The 25,645-nt window shown below is 36.8% G+C and overlaps 3 protein-coding genes across 5 annotated transcripts in view; 1 reads left to right on the forward strand and 2 right to left on the reverse strand.

Moving 5' to 3' along the window:
- LOC145694385 (beta-1,3-glucosyltransferase) overlaps positions 1-25,645 on the forward strand; it is a 275,902-nt gene that overhangs the window by 22,965 nt on the left and 227,292 nt on the right. The window lies entirely within an intron of this gene.
- On the reverse strand, positions 2,532-5,199 carry LOC145694383 (dynein regulatory complex subunit 11-like). Its single transcript, XM_081770556.1, has one exon. It carries the CDS (start codon positions 5,108-5,110, stop codon positions 2,657-2,659), a length of 2,454 nt encoding a protein of 817 aa, XP_081626682.1. The 5' UTR covers positions 5,111-5,199; the 3' UTR covers positions 2,532-2,656.
- Positions 17,806-20,260, reverse strand: LOC145694276 (dynein regulatory complex subunit 11-like). The gene has a single exon (XM_081770365.1). It carries the CDS (start codon positions 20,258-20,260, stop codon positions 17,894-17,896), a length of 2,367 nt encoding a protein of 788 aa, XP_081626491.1. The 3' UTR covers positions 17,806-17,893.

Below are 25,645 nucleotides of genomic sequence, written 5' to 3' on the forward strand. Positions count from 1 at the left end.
ACGTTCGCTCCCAAATCTGTCTTTCTTTGTTACAAGTATCCTGGTATTTTTTCAAGTATTCAGCTTGCCATTCTCGCTTCAGATACGCCCTCTCAGTGAGACGTTTTCGTTGATTTTCAGGATAGTAGCGTGCTGGCAACATTCCTACCCATTGCATCCACCGTTCTGCAGCTCTTTGTAAGCGAGAGCGTACTCTGTATCCGCGCCATGTTCTTTGTATCACAATAGCCGCTTCTTTGTGGATCTCCCCATACTTAGGACCACCAAAATAATAAGCAAGACGAAGCGCAATGTTTTCTCGGACTACTCGAACGTGTCTTCGGGCTTGACGTGTCTTTTCAAGCAGCTTGATAAGACGAATAGCTTCATTTCGGGACATTATTTCAAATTCTGAAGGTTTGGCCACTAACTGTAAAGCGTTTTGCACCAGAATGTTCCTGTTGTTGATTTTAGTATCGGGCTCTGCTGCATACATTTTGGGAGCATGAATTTCTACATCCGTTGGCGTCAGATTCATGTCAGATAAGACATGATCATAGTACGGAATTAAAGATTTACTGAAATTAGTTAGTTCGCTCTTCACTTCCAATAATCTCACTATTGTAGCTATCAGAATGCTTTTTAAAACCATACGTTCCTGAGGCTGCTGGATCTGGTCTTCACATTCTTCTAAGTTGTTTACCACCAGACAATAGTTGAAGTAAAGAGCTGTTAAAATGTAATGCTCTTGTTCTTCTATCCAGTGTGGACCAGCTGCCATGCGCAGTAAATCTAACAAAAACACGTATTGTAGATGATGCTGAGTTTTTTCCCATAATTGTTCATAAAACATTTCGGTTAAAAGCAACTAACAGAGTTATCGTCAGAAATTATGTTAAATATTACATCTGTGGTATTTTTACGCATGCAGCTAATAAAACGTACTTCTTAAAAGAGAAACATATCCGTCTGGTTTGATTTTTTTTTTTTAAACTGACTATAATTACGAAAGCCATAGAAACAACATGAAAGTACAAAATGTTTTTAAAAATACGATTGTTATGAATATATTATTAATTTTAAAATTGGAAAAAATAACCTAAATGACTCCCCTTCAAAGCCCCGAGTATCTTGAGCCTAAGAGCGAGAGCTTTTGCACAAATTGTTTTCTTTAAAAAAATCGGGCCTATTTTGCGAAATGTGATCGGTAAAGGAGAAAAAGAGGGCTTTAAAGCTTGTAGTCTGTTACCAGGTCTCTGCGAGAGTCAGACCTAGGAACTTCACAAGGCTCAGTCTCCTTTTCTTGTAATCACAAAACAGCACCCAAATGATGCTATTAATTGACTCTCTCGCCAGTACATTCTGTCTATCAATGTGTCCGTAGACGTTGCCTTGTCTCTCAAACTTCTCGTGTGTATTTTATTGGAAATAAGTTAAAAAAAAAAAAAAAAAAAGGAAAAGCTCATTTTGATTTAAGACGGCTCTCTTTTATTTTGTAAATTATTATAGTTGTAAACTTAACATAAATACATGAAAGTTTAGAAGTAAATGCAGAGAAAACTAAATACATAGAAGTTCCTCGGGATCGTAATAGTGCAAATTATGGCGGCGTTCAGTGACCAGCTATGAGCTCTGGACACCCAGGCCTCTTTCGAAATTAATCTGGCTTTTCTTATACAGCAGCACTGCAGACAAATTTTGGTGAAATTTCCAATCATTATTGCTTGTCATTTTTCCAGTAACTTTAAAAATATGCAAAAGCACACAAATACACTCACCGTGCGTGAAGAGTGCTTTTAATCTGTATTGAGGCATGAGACGTCTTATGGGAAATATCGTCTTAATAATTGTGAGTTTGATTTTTTTATTTTTATGCCTTTTAGCATGTTAATGATAGGGATAACGAAATTGCTTGTAATGGGGTGCTTTCAAACTCAATTTTGGCCATATCAGATAGTGCAGCACGTCGTTTCCAGACCACTGTATTAGATAATCTTGGCTCCTCCCGAAATAAAATCCTGGTTGCGCCACTGGCGACGTTAAAATATAAAATAATACATTCGACAAAGTGAATGCTTTCAAATATCTAGGATCAATATTAACAGACCAAACGCATATCACAAAGAAATTAAATGTCGACTAAAAGCAAGGAAGGTTTGGAAAAAGGAATGCATACCACAGAATAGATGAATATAACGTGAGGGATGCTAAAATACAACGAGCAGAGCATAGTGCAAAAGAATGAGCTGAGTTGATCCAAAATATACATCAAAGGTAGATAACCAGATTCTATCAATGTTGCCAAAATCCAAATTTAAAGCTGGTTTATATTTGTGAATAAGAATATTCTTTAATCTCCTGTTGTTTTCTTGTTTTATTGCTGAACCTATTACATTAACCTGCTTTATATTGTGTAAATGTTGTTTTAAGTAAAGCGCCAATTCCGTCATTCACACAGTATAAAGCAGACTAATGTGATAGGTTCAGCAAGAAAACAATGGGAGATTAAAGAATCATTCTTTATTCACAAATATAAACCAGCTTTAAATTTGGATTTTGGCAACACTTAATTTTTGAAAATTAATTTTCTAAAATTAACTCAATTTTGAAAAATATAACCTTAATTTACAATGATTAAACAGGCAAATAATTGAACCTTGATAATTTATTTAGTTAATCATGCTTCTGCTTCTTCACGTAATTTCTTTAATTTTTGAAGTCTCTTCTTCGCTAAAGGAGTGCTGTTGTACCACTTAAGAAAATTTGCTTCATCTTTAGGGTTGATACATTCATACCATGATAACTTTTCAGCTATTTCTTCGTGTCGAAGAGGATCTACTTTAAGAGTGAGTATTCTTTCAAAAGTCATAATTTCTTTCACAATGTCTTTGATAATAGGGATAGTATAACCAGTAGAAATTTTTGCCAGCGCTGAAACGTCAAATAATTCCAAACCTTTGTATCTTTGTAGTTCTGTTTGCCATGCTTGAAATAGTGTTCCGTATTCTGGTTTTGGGAGGTAGATTAACTTATCAAAAGTCTTAGCTATTTGTTTGTTATTTCCCATCCACGGTGCAGCTGTGGTGCCAATAACCATGATAAGATCATCTCGTGTGATTCCTTTCACGATTTTGGGCACCATTCCTTTTAGTCTTTTAAGATTGGGTTTGTCATCTTTAGGGATCTTCTTCGTTTGAGATAACTTTTCTGCATTTTCAATGACAATTAATGATGGCTGTACTAATCGCGAGACCTTTTCCACAAGATGCTGAAACAGAGCATTTTCACCGTCGTATACTCCTTTTACGTTATCCGGAGAAAGATCGAACACGACGGCTCCCAGTTCTGTTGCTATAGCGCTTACAAGCATAGTTTTACCAGTACCACGTGGTCCGCCTATAATTACGGATCTAATATGTGGGCCAGCTTTGCGTGTTTCTGTTGAACCTAATGGTAGTATACAGTATTCTTTAACAACTTCCTTGACGTTTCTTCCATAAGGGAGTGGATCGTAAAGCATTAATTTCAGGTCACGCGCTAAACAATTATGTTCGCCCATGAAGTCGGAGAGTAGTGTGAAAGGGCATTGTTTGATGATTCCATTTCGGATCAGTTCTTCCAAGAGAGATGCTGTTGTTCGATCACCTGTTAAGTCTTTTTTTACCTTTTCTTTTTTATCTTTGCCCTTGCCTTTTTTCCCTTTACCTTTACCTCCTTTTTTACCCTTTTTCCTTTTATCCCTTTCAAGGGCGGCTTTGAGCAGTTCCAATTCTTGCCGCATGAGTTCATCCACAGCAATTCGTATCTCTGTTTCTAGTTCTCGTAGTTTCTCTTCTGTTATGATGTTCATGTAAGTTTTTTCCTCCGGATTGTCAGCCAAGCTTCGGTTCTTGTACACTTCATTGAATTCATTGGTAGCCTCATGAGCTTGTTCCATATACAGAGACTCTTCCAACTTCATTTCGTCGTCTTTGAGTTTGACCTCTTTCGGCTTTTGAACAGGTCCCAACACATCCTCGGATTTCTTCCGTTTCATAAAAATTATCGTGGAACCACCTTGTTCTTCGGTAGGAAATTCTGGTAGTTCTTTCTTTTTGTTGTAGACATTTACAAACCACTGCCGGATTTTATCTGTCAATTCCTCTGTCATATTTACTGTTCGCATTTTTCGTAGCTTCTCCATTTCTTTAACTTTGGCTTGCTCGTACTCCACTAGCCGCTGATTTTTCAATTGTCGTCGAATTTGTTTCACTTGTTCTTCCCTTTCGCGCTGGATTGTTGGGTAGCCTGGCCGTGGGGGTAACATTCCAAGAAATTCCTGCTCAGCAATATCTTTTTCGCGCATGCGTTTACGCACTTTATATCCACGCCATACGGACTGGATCTTCAGCGCTGCTTTCAGGTCTTTTTCGTCAAATGACTTTGTCATTTTCCCTTGGGTCCTTTCTTTGAAAGACTGTCTCTGTTGAATGGCCTTGACTCTTCCCTGACGCGCTCGTTCATGGCGTTGCAACAACGCAATAGCGACCAAATCTTTCTTCGTACGATCTCTCGATTTCTGCACCTCTTCCTCTTCGTCAGAATCTCGTCTCTTCACTACAAATTCCACTACCGATTCCTTTTTTTCTTTTACTTCTACTGCTTCTTCTTCTTCCTCTTCCTTTTCTTCCTCCTTTGGTGGCCGTTCGAAAGAATCCAACTTGAGACCGTATCCTTCAGCTAAAATTGCTCTTCCTTCCAGGACCTCGGGTCTTCTATCGCTCTTGAAGTAAGGCGGTACTTTTAATTCGGCATCCCAGAAACCGATATTGAGATCGAAATACAAATGATCCTTATAGGTAATGCAATCCAAGTCCATCGCGACGATTAGGTCTTTCAGCTCAATGATTCTACCCAAGATGGCGTTCAGGAGCTTCTTTGTGACCTCACGCTTTTGTGGCTGTACCAGTTGATCGTGGCATTCAGCCAGCTTGTTGCTGATCATTGTGTACTTAATTACAAGCCATCGCATAGTATACTCTCCTGCAGTGATTTTGACAGGCTTTTCCTGCATAAGTTCATCGTAAGGAATAACTTTTTCCAAGTCTCTGTACCCTTCTTTGAGTAGCTCATTGTATAATGGATGAGACATGATGGAAGTTTAAAATGCTTTTGAAAAATTAATGATAAACTCGAACTGTTCTTCGTTTCGCGTCTTAACCATTCGTAGTTTCGTTCCTATGAAAAGTGCAAATGTATTTAAAGGCATTATTAGATTCAACAATGATTTGTCTAAGAGCAAATCCATGGTTATTACTATTTTTTTTTATTTTATTCAATAAAATCATGATTAAGAAACTACTAGTAATAACAAATTATAAAGAATCCATCACCAAGAATACACAAACATACACCAAGAATTGTAATATTTCCAGTGTACCAGGCATTCCCCTTTCTCGGGGACAGTTCACGATTTTTTTTAAAAGTAAAATCCTTATGCTCCGTGGCTGAAGTTGAAAACCGTCCCCGGATTGGTTGAAAAAAAAAGATAACTTTAGGATACAGGCGACTGGGTTTTATGTCCACGTGTAAAGAGATACCTCGAAAGAGGTCGAAAAGAAAAGAAGACTATTCCTAGAATGTTAGGTCCACTGTGGCTCAGTGGTAGCGTGTTCACCTCTGGTGCATCGGGTCCTTGGTTCGACCCCAGCTCGCGCCAAGTAAGCTTTGTGGTGGACAAACACCATGTGCGTGGGTTTACTCGGGGTTCTCCCGTTTCCTCCCACTTTCTTCATTCCACCATTTCATCCATTTCTCTTAATCACCGTCTCCTTTAGCCTAGCCGGCATACGCGTGGGACGTAAAACTTAAATATTTCATTTCACTTCCTTTTCTTACAATGCTGTCAAGTATAGGATCGTAATCAACAATCTTATTATTGCGTCTACGGAAACAATGGCATAAAACTCGAGGTGAAGAAACTCCATTGTGTTGGTGTAATGAAGACTGGGTACAATAATTCATCTCATTGGCTTTTCTACAAACTAAACACAATGGTGCAGTGATCGCAAGTTGTAAACAGCTTTTTTTGTTATATCTCTTTCACACTCACAATATACATCTATTTAATAAGGTGGAAAATTTTATTGCGGCGCTTAACAAATGATTATAAACTGGGTATTTAGGCACTAAAATATGCAAAATAGCAACTTAAACTTTCTGTGTATATAGAAACTGGATTGTTACGAAAAATAATGAGAAATACTACTACCAATTACTATTATTGTCTTGGCTGAAGGACCATTGCATCTTTCTCTTCCTCCTAATACTAGTAGTACTACTACTACTATCACCGCCACCATTACTACTACTATCACCACTACTACAACTACCACCACTACTGAGTTCTTTCGTGGCTAAGCGGTTAGCGTATGCGCCTTTGGCGTGGGAGACCCAGGTTCGATTGCCGGCGGGAGCTCACGTGGTTCGGATTCGACGTTAATCGGTAGATCCCGTCTCATATAGCCTGGGTGCTGAAAGGGATGTTAAACTCAAACTCGACTCTACTACTACTACTACTGTTGATGATAATATTGGTAATAATGGAATATGTAAATAAAATCCAGTACTAAAACGATGTCTCATCTCTACCTACAGCCTACCTAGCTACACTTACTTGCAGGAAAAATGATTTTCCGTCCCTTTAATCACCTGTATACATCGTCCCAGAACAGTTTGGGAAGTCGTTTAAAATAAAGAAACAATATCGACCAAGCACTCGAATTCGTATCAGATCAAACTCGATATGGTAAATATATCAGACAACTTCGTAGGTCTTTGTGGTTCTCGAGATGTAGAATTTTATAATAAATAAGTTTTTAGACATAACTCTTACGAACTACTCACACATTGTTACCATACACCGGGGAAAATGGCACCTGTCAGCATCACAAACAAATGAACCCTTCAGTGCCCTTACTGTGTAGATTTTAGTCTAAGAAACATTCGAGAATTCTACCACAGGGTGTTTTATTAGCTTCTAAAACTTGTCATTTTACTTTTGCTTGTAAATTTCGTCGAAATACTTTACTGAAACAGTGATTTTGCAGGAGCATATAAAGTTAACCTCAGTGTTGTACAAAAGCTACCGCCAGAACAAGGAAGATGATCCCAACAATGAATTATGGGGGAAGGTAACTGCTAATTACCTAATTGAAATTTAAGAGAAAAAGAAACCATCTTCGATCACGAGAATACGTCTATGTCGGCAATTTACACAAAAGATATAATTGGTTGATGACATCATTTTAGTAGAAGAAGTTTGCAAGAAGTTTTCTGCACAAAATGGCTGTAATTTTGATCAAAATATATTACGAATTTTTATGAAAGAAATTTTTATCGAAATTTTGTAATTTATTTATTTATTTCAACACAACAGACATGATACCCAATTAAAGTGTTGCATATAGTTAAGATTATTATTTAGTAGTCCAATACAAAGATGATTTAGATTACTTTCTTTTACATGCATTAATTAAAGTGCTTTCAAAACTAGAAACAAATTGACAATTGAAAAACACGTGCAAATATATTTTGAAGAACGAAATCTACGTCATATAGTTATTGCGGTCACTCAGCGAGGGTCGAATCATAAACTTATTTTAGTAACAGTGGGTGGAGGGTTTCCTTGGCAACATTCAAATGTTGCCGCTAGTGAACACGTGTTTTCAGAAGGAAAGAAGCTATTTTAGTCTTTCGTTTCATTGTGTGTGGAAGTGATTTTAAAAAACACACACACAACTCTCCCACTTCCTTCCCAACATGCACAAACTGGGACAACAAACATATGCTTTCGTTCATCCAAGCAAACCAATATTTAGAGATTTTTCTTTATTGTTAAAACTCACAGGACAGTTCCAGCTGATGACTTACCGGTATGTGCACGATGTAGCAACAGCGTACCACGTGCTTCTCCAGACGTCAATTTGTTTCTAGTTTTGAAAACACTATAGTTCGTTTATTGGTCTCTGTTAATCACTTTACATGCTGTTCTTCCAAAAACATTTTCACTCATTCCAAATATATCAGTAGCTTGAGCTACTTATTCTATATTATTGTAGGAAGCACTCATTCGCCATATAGTGAATTTGTAGTATGTCAGTGCGTGCTTTCATGCAGTAAAATATATTGCTATTGCTAATTCTAGTTTTGGATGATGGAACATGTACTACTATATTCGGATTTAACTCAATAGAATCGATATTATTGTTCACGATTTTATGAAGAAATACTAAGTCCTAGAGATTTCTTCTTTGTTTCAGTGTTAGAATATTGACATTTTTTATTACTTCAGTATATGATATACAGATGGTGATCAGAAAAATGGAAACACCTGTAGTTGGCAACACGTCAGATATATGGGTTGGCAGTGGTGTCCTGGCGCCCGCAGCGCCAGACTGCTGGTGGTGGTGTGTTAGGTCGGTCTCCATACTACGTCAGGCGCAGTGGAACACCAGTGACAGTGGCTGAAGCAGACGGAGGTAGTGTAAAATGGGAGACCTCTCAGATTTTCAAAGAGGGCAAATTGTTGGTGCGCGGTTATGTGGAGTGAGTGTGACGGCAGTGGCTACTGTGTTAGATGTGTCACGTGGGACAGTGTCGAAGGTGATGATGGCCTACACAACACACGGGAAAACCACATCGGGGAAGCGGAACAGTGGGCGGAAGAAAATCATGAGTGACAGGTCACGCCGGGTATTAAAGCGCATTGTCACTCAGAACCGTCGTGCCACTGCGGAGCAAGTGACAGAGGAACTCAATCAACACCTCCCCAACCCTGTTTCGACAATCACAGTCCGCCGCAAATTACATGACATGAACTTACGGGGTCGTGTTGCACGGGCCAAACCGCTATCAGGGACCATAACGCTTTCGCACGCCGCAAATGGTGCCGCGCCCATGCAACTTGGACCGTTGAGGACTGGAAACGTGTGATATGGTCGGATGAGTCATCCTTCATCCTATTCCCAACCACGGGCCGTGTTTATGTGTGGAGAACGCTCAAAGAAGCTTATGATCTGCAGTGTCTCCGCCCAACTGTGAAACATGGCGGCGGCTCGGTGATGCTGTGGGCCTCCATATCATGGTTTGCATTGGGTCCAGTGGTAACACTTAGCGGACGGATCACTGCCAACGATTATGTCGCAATTTTAGGAGACCACTTGCATCCTATGGTCCGGATGTTGTTCCCCTCATCTTCTTCATCTTCCAGGATGATAGTGCACCCATTCACACAGCTGGCTTTGTTGCAGCGTGGTTTGAGGAACATCGGGATGAAGTTCAACACCTCCCCTGGCCCGCCCAATCCCCAGATCTCAACATAATTGAACATTGTGGTCCGTCTTGGAAGCACGACTCCGGCGACGATTTCCACCTCCATCCTCTCTCACAGAACTGGCCGATGCCCTGCACGAGGAATGGTGTAAAATTCCACTTGCTAACATTCACGACCTCTATGCCTCCATCCGACGTCGCATCAAGGCTATTCTGAAGGCGAAAGGTGGCTCGACACCATATTAATCTGGTCAGTTGCAGTTTCGTTCAGGTGTTTCCATTTTTCTGATTACCATCTGTATATTCAGTGTACATTAATAACTTCAAAAACTTACACTGAACATTTTTATCATTTTACAATATTTTCATATTCATATTTAAAATATCACAAGCATGTTGTTTGATTTGATTTCATTTGTGAATTTAGCGTCCCGTTCAGCAGCGAGGCTATATAAGACGTGGACCTACAGTTTAACATGGGATCCGAATCACATGAGCTCCCGCCGGAAATTGTGCCCCGTGTCTCTCACGCGAAAGGCATGTACACTAACCGCTTAGCCATGAGGGAGCTCATACAAGCATATTCTAATTAAGATCTCGCACAGGAATTAAATAATTTCAAAAGTGTCGATTGATTTTGAAACGCCTTACTAAAACGTCAACTGAAGTCAAGATTTCTGTACGTACTGTTCGTGATATTTTCGATATGATGAGTAAATGATAGCTTGGGCCTAATAACACACTTAAATCTTAATTTGTTTCAGGTCTATAAAGGTTTATTTCGTCAGTAGAATAGTCATAATTTATATTGTTTTCTTTTCTAGTAAACGAAAGGGTTTTACATTTGAGTGAATTTAACATAAATCGGTCGATGTCACATCATGTCTTTCCACATTTGTAGTTTTATGCCGTCATCAGTTGACTTGGTTCTAGCATATAACTTCAGATCATCTGCAAGTAATGATGTATGAGAATTTTCAATCGTGATAAGGAATAGCAAAGGTTCATGGTTTGAACCTTGTGGAACACCTGATATTGTATTAAACTTTTCTGAGATAAAGTCTTTATAAACCACAAATTGTTTACGATTACATAAGTATAAGCCAAAATGTTAGAGCTTTTAGAGAAAAAATCAAAAATGCTAGTTTCTTTAGTAAGATGTCATGGTCAACTAGGTCAAAGGCTTTTTGGAAGTCTTCAATATATTATGACTGAACCGAATACCTGTCTCCAGAAATTCAGAAAAATACAAAAACAACAAAAATAGTACAACAGTACAAGAGTAGAAATTAATAGTAACTTCCGAATCAATGGATAAAGTATTAAAAATATTGTAGAAGTCCCGTCATAAATAATCATTAAGTGGGACTCCACATAATAGTACGTTATTTTTTGAAATTGTCAATTGATAAACTGTCTTCGATCGTATAGCACTTTTAAAACGTAATTCCACAATTACATAGTTTTCTATTTCCACAGATTCAGTTGGGTATATTGAAAGCACGCATGCAAGAACATGTGGGTTGGTATATTTGCACAGTTGAACACTCGTTCAGTTGTCTTTGTCTGTATCTTTATTATTAATTGCAACAACTTCCTCATATTCCCCGCGGTGGTATTCATTCCATAGTGGAGCTTTTGTAATTTTTATTTTTTTTTAATTTAATTTTATTTAATTATTTATTTGTTTTTTGGAACAGACAGAAATCTTTATTGAAACATCAGGTTTGTGTATTATTTAAAAAGTTCAATTTTTGGTATTCTATCAGTGTTTTATTTCAACTTAAATATCAAACGCACTAACTGCGTTTTTCATCAGAGTTAATTAACTTATGATTACATTCAAATTCATAATATAATTCAAATTTATAATATTTCTTTATTATTATTATTCCTCAAAAATTTACCTTGTACTCCTCCATTATCCTCAGAATATTTCGATCCTCTGTGGTATCATCCTCAAGTGCAGATATGATGCTTGCCGCTATTTCTTCTTCTTCTTCTTCTTCTTCTTCTTCTTCTTATTATTATTATTATTATTATTATTATTATTATTATTATTATTATTATTAGTAGTAGTAGTAGTAGTAGTAGTAGTAGTAGTAGTAGTAGTAGTAGTAGTACAACAACAACAACAACAACTACATCGTCATCATCATCATCATCATCACTTCAAAACCTGTAAACAGAAAATCAGCACCATATCTTCCGCGGTACACTTCTGTAAATTATATTCCTCTCCTTCACTCCAGTTTTTTTTTTTTTTTTTTTTTTTTCAAACAAACTGTTGTCTTAACATCTGTAATTTCTTAGTGTCCACGACTGTTATTGCTTAAAGTTTTTTTTACGGGCTTCCAAAATAATGGAATAAATGTTACTTACCCTTGCCATACTCAAAGCACTGAAATTGTGAATTAAGTGATTTTTATAACACACAAGGAGTGAAAAAGTGATTGACTGGACCGCCACTCGAGCACAGGATCTCCGACATACCGTTCCGATACGTTAACCATAACGCTTCCCAGAACAGCCACACACTCTCTCAGTTCTGAAGTCGGTGTGTTCCACTCAGACCACAACTCAGTAGTAGTGAACGCATTGGCACGATATGCCGAAGATCCCGGGTTCGAGTCTCGGGAGGTATTTGATGTGTAAAAATAAGTTTAAATCTGTTGTTTTTCTCCTTTCATTAATATATGAAACCACAATTGTCAAAAGGTGTTCTTAATGTATGGACACTGGATTATCCAAGCACAGCAGCTAGGCTGTGGTACAAGACATATAGTCTGAATGGAGAGCACCGACTATAGGACTGAAAGAGTGTTTGGCTGTTCTGGGAAGCGGACTGGGTGGCGTAGTGGTTAATATATCAGCACGGTATGCCGGAGGTTCCGGGTTCGAGTCTCGGTCCAGACGTTTACTTTTTCATTTTGTATGTGTTATTGAATTCGTATCCACAGAGGATCTTGTGTGTAAAAATAAGGTTAAATCGGTTGTTTCCTCCTTTCGTTAATATATAAGTAATTTTTATATTGCAAACTACCTTCGTACAATATTCACACTTAATCACTTCCTCTTTTGTTTATATAATTAAACAGTGTCTCTGTTGAATTTTTAACATTTACATTGTTGTTTTTTTTTTAATTCAGTATTTTACTTGAATAGTTCCACTAATTATAATTCTATTTTCTTCCCGGAAACGTCTTCTCAAACTCTGCTTCCTTACTGGTTATGAAGATCAATTTTGATATTTGTTTTCTGTGAAAAAAAAAAAAGATAGCCCTAGGCAATTTGCCGCCCCATGCAATAGCATTATTCCCCCTCCCTCATTACCGTTACTCCAGAAAGAACAAATCTTAATATCCATGGCAGCGTTTCCCAACCGATGTGCCGCGAGGAAATCAAAACAAAATTATTAATTCTATAGCAATCAAATTGCAAGACAAAGGGGAAAATGTGTATGTGTATTTCATATTATTATGAACCTCTAGTATGAATCTACAGTTTTAAGTTTCGTACTGTGTTACTTTTCTGTACATTTTTAATGTTGAAAAAAGATTTGTTATCATTATTGCTTCTTTATTGTTGCAGACTATTTCGTAACTTGAAATTTTAAAATATTCAATCCTTTCGACAAAGCAAACATACATACAAATTAACTACATTTTGTGTTTTAAAAGTAAAAGAGATTTGTTTGTTTGTTCGTTATTTAGTGATTTTCCTTCTTAGTGAAAGGTTGGATACAATTTTCGAAAGCGAAGATGTACTTTTAGAAAACTGATTCCTCTATCTCATTGCAATTGTTTTCAATTTTTAAATTACAATGAAGAATAAGCATAATGCTTTAACATGGGGGAAAACCAGTGAACGATCTTTCTTCTCTGTGAGAAGATCAATAATCACAGAAGAGAATTACCACGGTATTTTATATTTACAAATAATATCTATATGAGTGTGCCGCGAGAATTCAAGTTACACCTGTAGTGTGCCGCAAGTTGAAAAAGGTTGGGAAACGCTGATCCACGGTTTTAAGTCTGCTACCCGATCATGAACAACGAAAGGAGGGGAAAGAGCACACGCATTCAGAAAGGCCTAAATATTACAAATACAGTCTCGTTGTGTCTGTTTTTCTTCTTTTTTAAAATAATAATCTATTATGTTAGGGAATAATGAAGGAAACACACTTGCAGAGGAAAAATGGCAATTCTTTTTTTTATAGAATTCAATATTGAGCTTCAATCTCAATATATCAGTTTGCAATTTCAATGCAACTAGCAATTTTATCTTTGTTTCTTGATTTTTCTTCTACATCTGGAACTTGTTTGTGACAAAGACAAGACTAGTTTTCATATCAAAACTGTAATAACTAACTAAATGGGACAAGTGTTCGCTCCTGTTCGAAAATTAAATTCTTGTATTTGACAACAATCAAGCGATTCATGCTGGGATTTATTTGACCATTTGCTTTAGCACTGTCCATGTGAGTGACCTTAAACTAATGCAACCTAAACATGATTTATGAATGTAGTATTCAAATAGAAGATCAACTTAGTAAATTTAATTACCATCATCATGAAGTCTGTTTCCAACCAGAAATACTTATTTTAAAGAATACAGTTGTGACAAATTTTGCCACTCCATGCAACGTCACGTGTTGTACATATGGTAGAACCGGCTCTGTGAGAAATCAAGTTATGTGTATCAAGTTATCTAGTACATACACGTCACGAATATCTTACATATCGTAAGTGTGAGATGCGTGGAGCACATTAGTACGAAAAAAAGGATTAGTACGAAAAAAAAAAAAAAAAAGGATTTCATATACCGAGTGTATGAAAAGTCCGGATCCATGGGCCAACTCCGTTATGAGTAAAGATATGGAAGATATGGAAAAAAGAAAGAAAGTTGTTGGAAATAGATGGTTTTCAATCTAAAATGGTGGAATTTTTCCGAGCCCACCATCCTTTTTTGTCTAACACTAGTAAGGCACCCTATGTTAAGTGAAAAAAATCAACGTTTCTAGTCCAGTACGCTGTTCGAACTTCACATAAGAGGACTCAAACATGACACGATGAATGTGCATATTGTTACGTGAAGGAATCAACAACACTTCTAATCCATTTTCCAACAATGCTGTATTGTTGGTGTGGTGAAGATCCAAGCGAATAATTATGAAAAAATTGGCTACTTGCCAATGAATCCTTCCTTGGGAAGCCTAAATATTTTTCATACGTTTCGGAACGCCGCGCTGGTTCCTTCTTCAGTGGCAAAAGATAACAAGGATAAAAACGGATAAGAGATAAAAGGTGTAAAATAAAAAATGCATCTCTAAATAAATGCAACGTAAAGAATGGATCCTGAAATATCACGAGCAGAGCAAAGCTCAAAAAGAGTAAACTGAATCGCAGGAAGCGCGTTGTCTATGTTACGTCACTATTGACAGATTCAAAATATGCATCAAAGGTAGGTAACCAAATTCTGTCAATGTTGGCAGTATCCAGATTTAAAACAGGTTTATATTTATGAATAAAAAATGATTCTTTAATCTCTATTGTTTCTTTGTTTTTGCTGAACCTATTACATTAACCTGTTTTATATTATGTGTATGTTGTTTTAAATGAAGCTCCAATCCCGACATGCCCTCTCCTTGTGCCTTTTTTGATTGTCTAATACGTTCTTTAATTCGTGATCCGAAACGTATGAGAAATGTTTAGGCCCAATATCCCAAGGGAGGATTCATCGGTAAGTAGCCAATTTTTTCTTAATTTGAATCAACCTCTCATGCGCCCATATAATTTTAATCCAAGAGAATAACCTGCTGAACTGGTAATATTACTTTCTCATTTAACTTGGGCGCCTCATCAGTTTGAAGCCCAAACAGATGGTGCAATTGAAAAGATTCCAATATTTTTTTCACTACTTGTGTGATAATAATGCTACATATTAAGACCAATAAACCAGTTGAACATCTTGAATAGTTAATTTTAGACAACTGTAGAAACTGGTAATGTTCATAATTCCTGATATTTGAATAATCCTTCTCCTTTAGCCTTGCCGGCATAACCGTGGGACGTAAAACTCAAAGATTTTTGAATAATCCTGTTCTCCTCTCTGTTGATCTTCTCCCTTTAAAATCCCTTCTTGCTTCTGAAGTTTGATGCTGTTCCATTAATTTTCAAGGATTTTACGTGTTATAGCTTCCCCGTACATTAGTTCTGACATGGGAAAATGTGAAGTTTTTTCACACTGTGTTATTTGTACAGTCAGCGGCAAAATTTCTTTTTGCTTTATGAAATTAGTTTCGTAAATAACTTCAGAATGGAAGGACCATTTGAATACAGTTTTCAGTAAATTAAATGCAATGTAATTATCTGTATGTTCCAGTCATACCACTGTTGTACGTTCCAGCCATAACAATCGTTATTCCCAAAATAAATTTTACCAAACGAAAAGAACTTTTGTCGCTGACTGTATATATATATATATATATATATATATATATATATATATATATATATATATATATATATATATATATATATATATATATATATATATATATATATATATATTTGTCTTCTCCAGGAATGTCAGTTCCAGGAAATTCCCAAAACATCCATCCTGCCTCTCCTGTTGCTCTCAGCAGGGAACCAAAAGCATTATTGTGCATCTGGAAAATGATTGTTGACTAACAAGCAATGAAACAGAAAATACTTGTTTTATTATCTTTTTTATTATTTTATTTTATTCTTAACACTTTGCAACATATACTGTATATTCAATCGCCATTTGTTTTAAATTTTCTGGATGGTTTCCAGGAGGAAAAGCTTTCAAAGAATTTATGAAAACAAAGAATATCCAAATTTGTTTGGATTGAACCAATAAATAATTTTGCAAGAAGCGTGTCTGTTTATTGATACTCTCGGCGATAATAGTCATAAAAACAATTAAATGTACCACCGCCCCCTACATTTTTCGAGAACTTACTTTCAATAGTCAAGTTTTTTTGCTTCGTCTATTCGATCTGGAACGCACAACAGTAAAATGTATTCTGATAGATCTTTTTAAGAAATAAAGATTGCATAGTGTCCAACATACAAGGGTGAATTTGACATTAACAGCATATGAACAACGTTCCTTCAATTGGACCAAGCTCCAAGATAAACAGATGGCCACTTTATGGAGATCCATAGAAGAAGCCAACTGAAGCAGATGGCCAAGTTACAGGTTTTACTGTATATTAAACATCATAGATGACGAATTAGTATCACGTATACTAACATGTTTCTGAACACCAGCTCCATTTGAACTGTTAAGCAAATTTCGTCAGAAAACTTACTCGAGTTCGTAACATGTTGTTCAGATATTTACTGCTAATTTATCTGCACTGTCTCCTTCAGCACTAGACTAATTATTATCGCTAAAGGTATCCGAAAACACCACATCATTACAATAAACAGTTCTCCGCTGCAAACAGTTACGTAGAAATAGTATTAGATGGCATAAATGACTTCATAATGATATGGCAAGGCCTAATTAGTTGGTTGATGAGAGTGTAACATCCCTTTTCAGCACCGAGGCTATATGAGATATACCGTTCCTTTTCAATACCGAGGCTATGAGATAGCCGTCCCTTTTCAGCACCGCGACTATGAGATAGCCGTTCCTGTTTAGCACCGAGGCTGAGATAGCCGTCCCTTTTCAATACCGAGGATATGAGATAGCCGTCCTTTTTCAGCACCGAGGCTATATGAGATAGCTGTCCCATTTCAACTTTGAAGCTATATGAGATAGCCGTTCCTTTTCAGCACCGAGGCTATATGAAATAGCCGTTGCTTTTCAGCGCCGAGGTTATATGAGATAGCACCTACTGTTGTATCCGAGACAAGTATCCTACTGGGAATCGAACATAGTAAAGCCTAGTAGAACTAAAGTAAACTTTCCAGCCATTCAGCGATACAATTTCGGTAACCGTGTCATCAGTGAAGCAAAAGAAATCTATAGAAACAGAGGTAGGATTCGTGCAGTAAGATTTGTTCTCATTGTAGAGCGGCGTTCTACATGTGAAAATTCCTCAGACAGTTTTACGTCTCACGTATAGGCTAAAGGACACCGTGATGATGAGAATGAATAAAATAATATATTGAAGAAAATGGAAGAATCCCGACAAAATCCATGCACACTGTGTGTGTCCACCACAAAGCCCACTTGACTCGAATCAGGGACCTGACACGCCAGAGTTGAAAGCTCTACCAAAGAGCCACTGCAGTCCCTGTTCTATATCTGAATCCAAATGTTTATTTTGTATCATTTCTCTCCTAAAATCTGATAATCAAAACGTTTTAGAGTTTCTTCTTCTTTTTATTGAAATACCAGGTAATTGCTTTTCAGATAGAATTATGTACAAAAGAAAAAGATATGTTAATTACTGTTTTTGTTTGAAATGTATATTTGTTGTATCCACAACAAAATCATATTATTTAAATTGAATTGTCATGAAACATGAAGCTCGCATGTTTTAAAAAAAGAAACTTTTTGTCTGTTATTATTACCTTAAGAGAAGGTATTTGTAATTGTCAAAATGTTATGAAACCAATTAAATTCACTTTGGTTTATTTTTTTCTGTACCGGCAAGTACTTTTCTCCTCTCTTGCGCTAAACTTGTACTTCGGTACCATTGTAGAAATTTCTCTTCATCTTTTGCAGATACCTCCTCATATTTTGACAATGCGTCCACAATTTCTGCGTAAGTGATCGGCTTCTTCTTTAAGTACAATTTTCTCTGGAAGGTTAAGATATTACTAATTAAATCTTTAATAATCGATACGGTGTAACCGTTTGATATCCGTGCTAGAGTGGAAACATCTAACTGTCGAAAAGCATCAGGGTGCTGTTGAAATTGTTCCTGCCAAATCATAAAGAGAGTTCCATATTCGGGTTTCGGAAGATAAATCACTTTATCAAAGCCTCTAGCCATTGCTTTACTTTGGCCAAGCCATGGGGCTGAGGTAGTTGCAATCACAAGCACTTGGTCGTCTCTTGTGATGCCTTTAATTAGCTTTGGGACCATTTTCTTCAGTCTTTGCAGATTTTTCTTTTCCTCTGCAGCCATTTTCTTGCGTTGTGTCAGCTTCTCAACATCTTCCACAAGAATAATTGACGGCTGTACAAGTCGTGTCACCTTCTCAATGAGATGCTGTAGCAGAGCTGTTTCTTCTTTCTCAGGATAAAGTCCATTTAGATTACTTGGAGAAAGGTCAAATATAATAGCTCCTAACTCTGTGCAAACAGCATTAACAAGCATAGTCTTACCAGTTCCTTTAGGACCTCCTATTATGACAGATTTGACAATAGGACTCGATTTGCGGGCCTCTGGTGATCCTAGAGGTAAAATACAGAATTCTTTAAGCACTTCCTTAACATCACCTGTGTATGGGAGAGGGTCTTCGCATTGGGATCTGAGGGAATACGCCATGAAATTATATTCGCCTCTGAAATCAGAGAGCAGGGTATGTTGTGGTTGTTTTATGATGCCGTTCCGAATAAGTTCCTCCAAGAGAGACTCTGTCGTTCTATCGCTTGTAAGATCTGGTTTCTTCTTCTTCTTTACATCTTTCTTGCTTCCTTTCTTGTCCGCTTTTTTAGTTTTTTTACGTTTACTGCTGCCTTTTTCTGTCTTCTTTATCTTTCCTCTATTGAGAGCTGTTTTCAGTTGATCTAGCTCCTGTCGCATACGTTCGTCGACTGCTGGTCTTAGTTGCGTTTCTAACTCATACAGCGTCTGTTCTCTGATCAGTTCCACGTTGTATGACTGCCAAAAGTTGTTGGAGTCATCCACTTCTTTCCAGGTATCGCGGTACTGTGCGATAACTGTGTGGAGCCCTTGAAGATAAGCAGATTTTATTGGTTGTAGCTTTGCTGCCTTTTGCTGTTTGTCGCCTTTAGTTTCACTCGTTTCTAGTTTTGGCTCAAAAATAGTCTTAGATCCACCTTCTGCGTTAGAGGGATAAGTTGGTAAGCTATTTGTAGCAAAATAAGTTTGAATGAACCATTCCCGAATTTCGGCAGTCATTTTTTCAATGATTTCCGGTGTTTTTTGTTTTAATATCTTTTCTTTATGTTTTATTAGAGCTTCTTCGTATTTGAGTTGATATTCTTCTATTCTTTTTCTCCTTTTTTCTTTCTTCGGAATTTCTTCCTGCCGCTCTGTTGTCTTGTAGACCATTGGCGGCAACATTCCCAAAAATACTTGTTCCTCTATATCTTTTACATACAATTGACGCCGAACCTTGTTCCCACGCCATATTTTCTGCATCGTAATAGCAGCATTTGTCTCCTTATCGCCGTATTCTGCTATTCTGCTCTTAAGTCGCAATGCTTCACGCAGTTGTCTTCGAGAAGCCATATATTTCCTACCTATAAGTCCTCGGACGTGCTTTTGTATGAGACGAATTGCTTGTTCTCTAGTAATTTCGTCCTGTAGCATTAGTATAACCTCCTTCTCTTCCTCCTCATCTAGCTTATGAAATTCCTTGTATTCAAATTTGAAGCCGAATATTTCGGATAATAGAAGCCGACCTTCGTTTACGAAGTCTCGAAGTTCACTTCTGAAAAATGCTGGAGTTCGTATCTCTACGTCCCATGGCGTAATGTTCATGTCAAGAAATATTGATTCTTTATAGTTATAAATATCCAGATCAAGTTTTACAAATTCTTCCTTGAGTTCCAGGAGTCGACCTAAAACGGAGACCAGCATCTTCTTAATGTACGGCCTCTTTTGTGGATGTACTATTTGATCATAACATTCTGCAAGGTTGTTGAAGATGATGATGTATTTTGTTGTTACCCAACATAAAGGCTCCCTACCGCTAGGTGTATCCTTTCGGTGAAGAATTTCATCACAGACTACGACACTTGTTGCTAGCGTATGGGTTGATTTGAGAATATTGTTATAATAGATCTGAGACATGTTGGTTTACAGAATTGCTTTGTAAAACGTGTCTCCTTAAATAATCGCAAATCTCTTTTTAAATAACCGATAAAATATTATATATATTTATTAACTGATTTAATTGTTGTATTTTAAATATTAACTGTTAATGTATTGCATAATTAAACTATTTAACAAATTTTAATATTTTAGATCCATTTTTGGTAAAACCTTTTGCGTAGCAGAAGTGCCATTGTTAGCCACTGATAGAAGAGAACGGAATAAAGTCTTACGCTTTACATTTTTCCTTCAGGTTTTCGTAGAGTTGCCTGCTTTTGGACAGTATGGTATTTGATATTATGTATATTCTAGGTAGTTTATGAGATTTGTAACTCCAATGATGAGGTAGGATTCATAAATTGTTAACAACTATCTAATAATGATAATATTGAAATGTTCTTTTGACAGAGTCAATATTAGTCCGGGATTAGCCCATCACCAATTTTATTATAAAAATAATTCTTTATAAAACAGTTTACAAAATTTCTTTGTAAAATATAAGATAAAGTGTTTCCAAGTAATTCCTTACCACACGCAAAATGCCTTCGGATAATGAAGGTTTAAATTAGGTACGTACAGAACTCCTTTGTTCAAAGCAGCCTCCAGAGTGTGTTATTAAAGGAATCTCCTTAGTCCGTAGCGACTAAGAGAGACGGTTTCTAAGGGGAGTCCTTCGCACAATGCGGCTGTCAGAGATAAGGTAGGACCAGGAAACTCCCTTGTCCAATGCGACATCAGGAACAGGTGTTGTAGTTAGTTGATCACTTGTGAACTGATAGTTTGATCCTCTTCTGGTCCTTTTTTATGGGTGACTTCTGGGCGGTTCGTGCATCTTCAATCTCCTTCGGGCCGGCTTCGTGTCTTCCTGTTTCTTCCTTGTATCGTCTGCTGGTAATCTTGTTTATAAACAGTAGCACGTGTTTAAAGTTATAACATGTGCCCGAAGAAGTAATACACACTGAAAGGTGGTGATCTTTACAGTATACACGAAAAGAGAAAAATTATAGAAAACATGAGTAAGAGTTAAATGCATGTTGATGTCTGAAGTGATGGATTGAATACAATCGTATAATGGGTTAATTTGTAGAGTTTGGTTTACCAAAACTCTTTTATGTATTTACCCTGTCCGTGTATACGTTCGTCCGGGAGAAAAAAAAAAAGAAAAAAAATATTCGATGGGTCATCACCAAATTTAGTTAGGTTGTAGAGAGTCAAAGTTTGGAATCGAGTTCACTTTTGGAGCCGATATTCAAACCCGAAATGGAAGAAATCATTCTTTTCTGCTTTTAATGTTGATCACTATAGAGAAAAAACGGTAATAGATAGCGAGAAATAGGTTTTGTGCAATCGATTAAGCGTCTTACGGATTACATTTCTAACACAACTCAAACAGAAAATTGTTGAAATCCACTGCAACTCCCAGTTTCAGTAATCTACGTAAAGCAAAAACGATAAGAGATAGTGAGAACCGGTTTTCTGAAATCGATTTAACGTTCTAACGATATGTATAATCTTTAGAGGCACGAGTTTTACGCAATGCGCGATAAAACGAAATGCGTCAGAATTAAGTAATTTTCAAGTTTCTTGACGTTTTATGATATTCTGTGTATATTTTCATTGGTTTCCGTTGCGCGATAAAACGCGAAATTGGCATTATTGCGCGAAATGTCTAACAATACGCGAAATAACGCGAAATTTTAAAAGTGCGTTTTCATAATTTTAATAACGCCAGTTTTCCGCTGATGGAACGGTAGAACGTGGCATTTTGGGTAATTCGGACACGACTATAGAGAACATATTGCGCGTTATCACCATCACAAACTTTCCTACTCATAGTAATTTTATTGATTGATTTTTCTTCAGCTTGATTTTTTTTTAAATTTGCTATAAATGAAATTTACAATGTCAAGTGAAATATTCATTGTATTTTGTTTCTAGGTAATTAATGGTTTGTTTCTGTAGTGATCTATCAAAAAAAGGAACAATTGTAAAAGTGTCACTGAATATCTTCTCCACAAGAGCTACAAAGTGCGAAACTTTATTTGTAAAATGCGATAAAACGCGAAAAATGAGGAACAAAACGCGAAAATTTCAATTTTTTAGTGCGAAAAACTCGTGCCCCTAAGCTTCTTTCCTAAAAGGAATATCATGGGTTTAAGTCAAGATATTAGTTTTGAATTCCTAAGTAGCCCCATCTAATCGCTTTAAAAGATTGGGGTTGATATGTGCTTTACTTGATATTGATAATACGTAATTTTTAGTTCAGTTAATTGTTAAGGCAACTTCTGAATATAATTTTACACTGTTACTTGGATATACCTAAACTCCATGCATGTTAATGTTAAACTAGCCTTCGGGCCAAAGGAGATGCACCAAATCTAAAAATCATATTGCTCAAATGTTTTACTGCTGACAGATGCCCTAACGTTTCTATACATTTTGCAGCATATTTACTAAATTTACACCCTAATCTTTCAAGACCTGAATGACGTCAGCAGAGTGCAGAAAGGAAACAAAATACTAAAAAGAAAACTCTGATCGAATACCACTGCTGTCAGCCATATTGAATATTGTGTGATGGAGTATCACTCTCAGCCTAACATTCAATATGGCTAAGACTGACACTGGATTTTTGTCTCTATTATTCTGGTACTTTTCTCTACTTCTTTCTACCCTCTGTTGACGATCTAGTCAAGCCTTCAAAGCTTAGGATCCATATACAGTTTTGTAAGTGTGTTTCTGTACGTAACTGCCACGTAAATACATTTTATTTCGATTTTATTTCATACCGTGATTCTTTTGTTTTATATAGTATGTCGGAAAAGTAACGGAACGGAACTTTTAAAATTAAACAAAACGAATTATGTATTTTACCAATTGTAGTTCTTTTGATTCAAAATACATCCCTACCGCATCAATACAGCGCTGAGCACGTTCAACCAATGCTAGCATTGAGTTTTTAATGTCCTTTTTCTGAATCGTCTCAATGACCCTCGTCCTGGCAGACTGGAAGTGTGTAATATTGTCATAAAATGCTCCCTTCATGGCCTTTGCGGGTCCTGCTTGAAGCAGCAAGTCTCATCAACAGTTACAGTTGATTCAAGGAATGCTCTATTCTATCTAGATATTTTAATCAGGTCCATGCAATGTTCAACGCGAGCAGTACGAGAGGTCGTCAGTTAAGGTGTGCGGAACAAATCGAGCACAGACTTTCCGTTTCTTTAAATCCTTTGTCAGAATTTCGTAAATCATGTCTTTCGTCGTATTTAATTCCTCCGCCATTCATCTCACAGTCGAGTTCGCATCGTGGGCGATCATTTCACACACTTGTTCCAACTTCTCGCGATTTTTGTTTTTCGGTCTGCCTGGCTTTCAGTCGTCTTCCAAGGATTCACGACCGTCCCGGAAACGCGTATACCACTCGAACACACGTGTACGAGATGAGCAGTCATTACCATACACTTTGTTTCATCATGTAAATGTTTGACCTAGCTTGAAATAAATGGCTCTTTGCTCCATCGTGTTTTTATAACGAGCTGACACTAGATACATTCACTTTTTCCTGCTATAACTTAACACTCTGTTAATCGGTTCCCATGATTGTGGTCTCGTTTTGTTAAGCATATGTCCAGTTTTCCGATGATATGTTGCTTCAGTGGATGTAACTAGTTGTTAACTGTAAAGAAAAAAGTTCCGTTACTTTTGCGACATATTGTGTACGTATAAAGAATGGAGTACATTTTGAAAGAAAGTATTTTTATTGTAAATTTTCAATATTATGTAAACATCAATTTAGAAAGTAATTAGTAAATATACTAAGCTTATAGGAGAAATAAATTTTCTTCAGATAGTAACAATAGAATTCTTAATTGTTTTAAGACATTTTTCTGTTTTACAACAATTAAAAAAAAAATAAAAATTGAATATAATAAAATATGAGCATTGTATCCCGTGATGAAATCTGTTTGACTTATGCTTGAAAGAGTTTGTATTTAATGCATTTCCTCAAAACAATAGCTTTCATTTAAATTGTACAACTTAAGAATTTATTCTGTATTTGTTCTGAATGTTGAAAGAAACACACACACACACACACACAGAGAAAGAAGAAAATCTATATGGCTTATTATATTCATATTTTATTTCAAGAACACTGAGAGCTGTTAGGAAATTATTTATGCATTGTAAATTGTCCGTACTAAACGATCTCCTAAACTCGTTTCAAAATATCTTCCTTACTTAAGATTTTTCTTTTGTGAGATAGGAGGGGGTGCTGATAAAGATTGAGCCTTACCAAGTAAAAAATGAGCTAGGAAGCTGAAACTCCCACTCTATTCCACATATTCTCCTAGTAGGTCAGTGCATTTGCTACATCTGTTCTGCAACTTTTTAAGCCTTGTAAATAGAAGTCTTTTGTCTGCTGCTCTAGCCTCAGTTGCCGCTTGAACACTCTGAAAACGGTGACCTTTGAGATGTTTTTTGAGATTTGGGAACAGATGATTGGAGCTACGTCAGGCGAATAAGGGAGATGAGGTAACACTTGAAAGCCTAGGGTAGCCAACGTGTCCTGTGTTTCAGATGCCGTGTGCAAGGAGGCATTTTTTCTTCGTCAGAAGTTTGGGGATCCACTTTGCTGCAACTGTCCTCGTATCCAGATTATTATGAATAATGGTACCAACTCATTCACGTGATATGCCCAAACATGTAGCAATCCTTTTTGCTGATATTCGACGATATTCTCTCATCATGTCTTGGATGACTTGCACATTTTCGGGAACAGACACAGAAACAGGCCTGCCAATGGGTTCCACACTTTCAACATCCAAATGGCTAGTTCTGAAATTTGCCACCCAGCGTTTGACTGTTGCATATGACGGCCCATTTCATCGTAGATCTGCGTCGCACCGTACCCTTGGAAGAAGAGAAACTTCATGAAGGTCCTATTCTCCTCTGGACTGAAGCTTGCTGGAGGGGCAGCCATATTTACTTCTGAAATAAAAAAGAAAAGAATGTTAATGTCATAGATAAAACATTGCATTTTGCAACATAGTCTATACAGATCCTGCTCCACATACCCTGCTAATTTCAGCTTCCTAGCTGAATTTTTTCTTGGTAAGGCTCAATCTTTATCAGCACCCATTCGTACTAAGTACTTGTTACTCTTAGAGATATTTGTCTGTTAAGTAATCATTGTTATGATAACCCAGTGTTTGCAGTTTCACTATTTTTTCACTTTTTGCACTCGGTCAACTTTATTACGATTTTAGTCTAATGACCTAAATACCATCTCCAGAGTACAGTTTACACTATTGTTTTTTTTTAATTTGGGTTCTTTTCCCCCTTCTAGTTTCCTTAATAAAACAT

Source organism: Thermobia domestica, chromosome 9 (assembly GCF_964235325.1).
Source record: "Thermobia domestica chromosome 9, izTheDome1.hap1.1, whole genome shotgun sequence".
In the NCBI taxonomy this organism is placed as follows: Eukaryota; Metazoa; Arthropoda; class Insecta; order Zygentoma; family Lepismatidae; genus Thermobia; species Thermobia domestica.

Excerpts from the sequence above, each read along its gene's own strand:
- LOC145694383 (XM_081770556.1), bottom strand. The coding sequence starts at position 5,110 with ATGTCTCATCCATTATACAATGAGCTACTCAAAGAAGGGTACAGAGAC.
- LOC145694276 (XM_081770365.1), bottom strand. The coding sequence starts at position 20,260 with ATGTCTCAGATCTATTATAACAATATTCTCAAATCAACCCATACGCTA.